Source organism: Ammodytes marinus (assembly GCF_949987685.1).
Source record: "Ammodytes marinus genome assembly, chromosome: 2".
Lineage (NCBI taxonomy): Eukaryota > Metazoa > Chordata > Actinopteri > Uranoscopiformes > Ammodytidae > Ammodytes > Ammodytes marinus.
In genome coordinates this window covers 14,405,542-14,412,424 of record NC_137231.1, presented here as the reverse complement: position 1 = coordinate 14,412,424, position 6,883 = coordinate 14,405,542, and the positions used below count along the sequence as shown (strand labels likewise).

General features: G+C 43.3%; 1 protein-coding gene across 1 annotated transcript in view; it reads right to left on the bottom strand.

Annotated features, from left to right (window-relative positions):
• adgrv1 (adhesion G protein-coupled receptor V1) overlaps positions 1-6,883 on the bottom strand; it is a gene marked incomplete at its 5' end in the record, with an annotated part of 99,592 nt that overhangs the window by 27,908 nt on the left and 64,801 nt on the right. The window contains one exon of the mRNA XM_080045759.1: positions 1,646-1,762. Within this exon, the coding sequence (XP_079901885.1) occupies positions 1,646-1,762 (117 nt within the window). The remainder of the gene's footprint in view (positions 1-1,645; positions 1,763-6,883) is intronic.

Here is a 6,883-nt window from a genome sequence, read left to right as displayed (position 1 = left end):
ACACTAACTACTACCATGTGTGCCTGAGCCCCTCTTTATACTTCAAAGCCCATTTCATCCCACCCAGTTCTCGTCGTCCAAATTCTAACACTTCATAAGCCATTACCCGGAGCCTTTATCCCCTAAGATATCTCAGAGTTAGTCTGGTAAACAGTCTGATATTAATAAATAAAAAATAAAAAATCAAGGCACTGCTAGGTCCCAGTACAACCCTATCGCGGTCACTTTGGCTTTATCGTATTCAAAGGGCTGATCTTATAATCCCTCAATAATAATGTATATGCCAGGAGAGATTGTGTTCACTGCGTAAACAACATTGGAAAAGATGGAGGAGTGATGGACACAAAGCAACAGTCTGTTACGCAAGAGGGGGGTGATGGGAAAGTTCATTCCTCAGGAAACTTGTCTGCTGTTCCAAGAGTTAATGTGGTAGATCTCATTTTAACACAGTCTAGATGACTTGGACACATTCTTGTTACCTGATTCACGGTTGGAGACGGACCAACACTTTTAAGAGATTTGTGAGTTACGACAGCAACAGGTCCAGTTCCTTAAAATGTCAAATATTACTTGGCCTGAGCTTTCATCACAGTTTTTGTTACACAGTCACTGCCACTCAGTGAATATTGATGAAAGTTTATTTGCAGTCAGGATCAGCTGAGGTAAAGGGTCAATGTCTGGGGCAGTGTTTTTCTCTCTAGAGGGGCTGATGAAGTACTCCGACCCATGTTCAACCACATTCCTGTAATCTATCAACAGGTCACAAGTCATCTATGGTCTCTCTGAAGGATTAAAATTGTCCCAGGACAGATTTACGCTGGCAGCCAAAACCTTTGAATGTAACATAGAATGGTTGTATTGTTTGTATTTTTTGTATTTATAAATAAAGAGACAAAACAAGTGCAGTGTACTTTGGTATTTGGGCAGTAATGATCATTTCTGCTGCAAAGTTGTTATGTCAGTGAGGATCTGCCAGTATCAACCACGCCTTAATAACTTCTTGTTGTTCGCATGTTAAGCTGCAAGTTAGGACCTTGCCTGCCAGGCTTTGTTCTCTGCGGTTATATCACAAAAAGAGAAAAAAAGAAAAATGAATAGAGGGCAGATGGTCAAGAAAATAAGAGGTTAGGGAGCTGCTTGGGTGAGGTGTTACTAAGTGGTACCAGTCTAGGGTCAAAGATCATGTCACGCAGCTTCTGGTATTGTTATCTCAACCACTAATCAAAACCTGCCTAAGGCCACGTGGTGGGGGAAAAAAGTTTCACTAGTTGTTAGGTAAAAAAAACACATGCTTCATGTAACTAAAGAAAGAATGGGAACCCTGTTCCTGAAAATGAGATTTTTCTCTGGACTGATTTTATATATATTCGCCCAACAGACTTACTTTATTGGGTTACAACTAACAGACACTGGTTGGCCCTGTCGTCTGAATACAGGCATAGTGAGTAGACATCATTGTTGACGCTTGCAGACTAGACAGACACAGTTTGACATAGTGATAAGGGATGACGAAACAGCCTCTGCCTTATCTCTTAATTCAGACAAAATAATAGAAATAGAGCATGAGAAGAAGATAATATTGTTTATGTCCATATGTGAGTTTGATGTCAAGTGTGTGTAGTGTTGCTAGTTAACCAGCTGTTACCTGTATGAGCATCCAGAAGAACTGACTGAGGTGGAAATAGTGCGAGAATAGCGCCAGTGTAGCACAGCTGTCCTCTGAGAACATTCGGCCACGGAAGGCTGACACCAGGAAACAGATCTGTAGAGAAAAAGACAAATTTAGAATAATTTACGATTGTGTGTAAATTAGCCTTTTATCCTCTAGCTTAACGAAACAGCAGCAACCAATTTTAAGCATTTCACTGGAGGTACAAAATGTGCTATTCTTTTAAAAACACAGCGACATTTTGCATCGGTACACCTGGCACACTCGTGCACCCACAGGTGCAGTACTACCTGCATTGTCAGCAGGTCACATTGAGAGCGCGAGGCGATTTATTGCTCAGTCGTAGGTCTATACATTTTTTAAAGGAGACTTCCCCCTCCCAAAGAGAAACATCCTATCCTGCAGACCTGTTACATCACCATGCAGCAAGCTATGCAGGCAGGCCGGAGCAATAAAGACATCCACAACATAAACAACACTGACAAATATGTTCCTTTCGTATCATCCCACATGCACAGAGGATTTGTACAAATGTGTGGGTGTCGCAGTTCTCCAAACAACGGAATAAAGGGCATCGCTGAATTACAGCAGGAAACAGCTTGTGTTAAGTGTGTGTGTGTGTGTATTTGAAAGTTATATAGCAGGAGAGAAAGGGAGAGTGAGTTTTGTAGGCGGAATTGCACCGGGGGCCAAAATTCACTTTGTAACATTGGAGGCAGGGCTGCGTGGAAAACCCATGAGGGCAGCAGAAAATACTGCTGCTCTACTGTCCATCAGAGAGCTTCATTAACCTCTGGCACTGACAGAGTGTGGTGCCAATGCAGCCATGGCCATTGTTACATAACCTGCAGCCCTGTGCCAGAAAGAAGGTGAATGAAAGAGGGTAGGAGCTGAGGGATGCGGGGAGGCTGATATAACTTAGTGTCAAATGTTACGTACGCCGTTCAGCCATAATATTATGACCACTGACAGGTGAAGTAAATAACATTGATTATCTCTTTACAGTGGCACCTGGCAGTTGATGTGATATACTGTATATGGCAGCAAGCAAGGGAACATTTTATTCTTTAAGTCGATGATTTGGAAGTTGAAACTATGGGCGAGTGTAAGGTTTTGAGGGACTTTGACAAAGGCGCAAATTGTGACTCCGACCCGACCTGCTCAGTGGAAATAAGGCATAACCCTACATTTTCCCATGTGTGACATCACTAATGGGAAAATGTAGGGATGTAATGTAAGCTGGTCCAAGGGAAGACTGAGGGAAGAAAAACCTCATTCATTATATTATTATAATACAGAACCCATACAGAACACCGGTTCTGTATGGGTGAAGTATTCCTTTAATAAAGCCAAGAAAATGGTTGGGAAGACAGACCAGATGAGCCCTTAATATCTCCAAAACAAGCAAATGTATGCTGTAGGTACCACGCTATGGTTTCGGGTAATTTACTTAGTAGGACACAAAGCAAGTGAAAAGGCACAATGAGCTGTCACATGATCTGTTTCCAACACTCAGATACTCTTGAACTCAGCTTATATATTTTTTTTTACTTGCTTTGTGTTGAGGTGACTCCTAATACAGAATGATATTAAGTGACATGCTCTCCGGAAGACTTCAGAAATCGCACCTGTTGGAGTGGGGGTGATGTCAACGCAGTCGCTCCTGAAATGTCTTTTCTCATCAAGCTTTGCTTTGAAATGTATTTTTGGCCTTCTCTGTTCCTCTTTGTAGTAATTACTTTGTATTTTTCCTCTGACCTATTTTCTCACATTTTGAAGGCCCATCAGGAAAACCCTAAATAACCATTCCTGGATTTTCCAGCTCTTACTAACCCTGTCCACGCCATCCTGTTGAGCAAGGGGAAAACTCAGCGCCTCTTTGAAAAAATAAAAACCGTGAGTCAGTTTCCCATCCATGCTCCAACCCTGCGGGGCGTGAGTGGGAGGGATGGCACATGAAGTGAAACTCGTGCCCGGACTGCCTGGAACTGTGCCTGAGTGGAGAAGCTGTTCAGGTAGCTTATGGGAACAAAGATTATGCTGCTGGGTTGTGTGTTTTTGGCCGAGAGCTAGCCTCATTTGGCAAAGGGCACAGTATGACACACCATGTATCCTGTCGAAAGCAAAACAATGGGGGAACGACCAAGCGAGAAATGCTAAATATACTGCAGGACGCGAGTCACATAATCATAAGCAAACATGCAGTACATACACATGCAGTACATACACATATACATTGTAAGCACAAAAGGCTCTAATTTTGTGAACTCAAGTGTAAGGTACAGCCAAGTGCGGCATGCACAAATGGGGTGGCAGTGAGCTTTAGGTATTTTTGCAGAGTGGGATAAATTATCAATGGGTGTGTTAGGAGCTAGAAACAATCGCTGCAAAACCCTCTAGCTCACTTCATCTTTCATTGATTTGAATAACAGCTGGCTGCAATCACAGTGCATGCAACAATATTGTCAATACTAAAGTGTTAACATGGCACAGCTTTGAGAAAAACACCCACACAAATTTAGTCTCGCCTTTCGTGACAAACCCTAATAGCCAGAAAAGAACTATTGAACCACTTAAACTACTGACCTGTGTTGAAACGATGACATAACAGAGAGATGGCCTTATAGGAAAGCAGGGCAAAGGGCTTTAATAAACTCGGGTTGCAGTGCCCCCCAGAAGTGCACGTGTTTTGTGTCCTCCATGGAACTGGGCTAGAAACGGCCAGGCTCAGGTTCAAGATAGGAAGCAGGTAAACAGATATGAACCAGTCTGGGTGAGTTTGATTGGAGCTAGATTGATTGCTATCTACCTTTTCATAATACCCTAAAATGATTAGTTCCACAGACAGACATACACAAGCATACTGTAGCAGGAACTTGCCCTGTTTAAAAAAAAGTTATCTTACAAATCCAACACGTTTTTCTGTCAAAAAATCTTGCATGACTGCTGTTGCACTAGAGCTGGGGCTGTGTATAGTGAAGCTTCATTTCTTTCTAAATAAACTGTCTCCTATGACACTGATTTAGGAGGACAAAATCCTCCCAAACCTTCTGTAAACTGAGCCCGGCACAAATTGAAAACCATACAAACTAGTGTGAGAATGTGGGTGTTTGTGACAGAGATAAGGCAGTTATCCAGCCTCCCTAGAGCCAACTACTCTTTGGACACACACATAAAGGTTGAACACTGACACTGCTAATGTCCCAAAACACACACACGCACCAACTTAAGAGTAATACGGAAGAGTGTAAGATATGGGTAAAGGTGAGTAAAACAGGTTTTATGACCGTGCAGGCTGATCTTTCGGGCAGTTTTTAACACATTCTAAGTAGATTTTATAGTCCCGCTGTTAGGATAGATGGACTTTTAGGACAAATCAAACTAAATCCATTTGTTCTTACAGCTGTTCTTTCCGCCTTATTGAAGCAAGATCACACACACAGGAGGGGCCGCTATGATTCAAGTCACTGACATAAATCTCTGTTTACGTCAAGCTTTTTGGTTGTGAAAGCAACATAAAGTCAGCAAACTGTGTTACAGGGGCTTGGGATTGTTGGATATGGCCTTTGTGGAGGCCTCTTTTAAGACGAGATTAGCTAAGTACGAATGGAGGCCACGGTTACAACTGCGGGCCATTGTTCAGTCCATTGTGAAAATAACACAGGTACATGTCAGCACTGGAGCAATGACGGTCTGCCTAAAGGGATGGGTCAGAATAGGGTGTGGAGGGTGACAAGTGTCGATGTAGAGTTTATCAGAGCCCTATCTATCGCTCTGTCCATTGTGCCTGATTCCCCTCCTCTTTTTGGTGTAGGACACCGGGAGTCGACCTGTCTAGACCCTCAGGCTACGGACTTATAAGAAGCAGGGACTGGGAGGTGCTGCGGAACTCTAAATACAAGTCATGTCAGTGTGGTGTGTGTGTGTGTGTGTGTGTTATGTTTGTTGCTCACGTGCTCTCATGTCTGGTAAAACAGGAACCGCCAAAGCATGCGCACAAAAGGCCTGAATGCTATTAATTTATTACCCCATATTGGAAAGATTACATATCACAGTGCTGTCTTACTCGTGTGACTTTTTCAACAACACCCAGAAAATTGCAAAAGAGAGGGGGAGAGAGATTGTATGGCATATACAGAAAGGAAGATATTACTGTAGACCGAGGCCATGGAAAAGGCCTCTGAGAATACATATAAAGAGTGGGAAACAAAAGAAGCTCTTCTTTTACAGAATTTCTTTGTGGCCTTGTCATAAGGCCTGGGACTTTAGGGCCTGAACTATTGGTCCCTCTCCTCTGCTTAACGTCCAATCAGAGCGCTCCCCTTTGTTGTGTGGCCCTGAAGGACCCAGGAGACAGTTCACTGTTGTTGTCTTTGTTCCAGATCTCGTTGCCTTGGGAATCATTCCACTTAACACTTATTTTACCGAGCTTTAACCTCACTTTGATATGATAAGCAGGCGTGAAGGAAACAAAATACTGGTGTTCCAACCTCAAGTCAGCAGCGATGAAATTATAAAGAGGTTGACAGCAAACAACAGAGAGGACGAAAACCTCAAGAGAATTTACAATCAGGAGGCATTAGCAATTTTTTTTTATCAAAACACCTTAAAGTGAAAAAGAAAAGAAAGGTAAGCGACATCAAATAGCTTCACCATAGCTTACTGTTACGTCCTAAGAAAAGAGATGAGTGAAATGCTGCAAAACAAGCAGCACTCGGGAAACATAATATTTTGGTGCAGATACTGCTGGCTGTGGCTCTCATCCTCCCAGTGAGATCTGCTGCTGATCGATGGCCCCTTGTGCTGACGCTGTACCACCGTGGCTAAAAATAGCTTTTTTGCCTGATGCATTACATCACTGAGAGAACGGGGCCCTAGCTGTCTGTCTGCCAGGCTATCCATCTACACTCAAGTCCAAAACACTTAACCGCCACCTCTCCCCCTCCTGTGGCCTAACCTTATCCCATCCGTTTCATCTACCCCCCCCCCCCCACACCCCCATCCCAAATTCCCTATCCATCCTCTGCTCCACCCTTCATCTCATCTCCCCCTCCTCTTCCTAATTCACCTCCCCCCTTCTCACTAACAGCTACCGGTCTGATCTAGCTGGTTCCAGCCACAGCCTGCACCCTGGGTGTTTCCGCTTATGCCTTTGTTCAGGCAAATAAAGCGAAAAAAGAAAAGGGAGAAAGAGTAATATGAGATTATCATTCC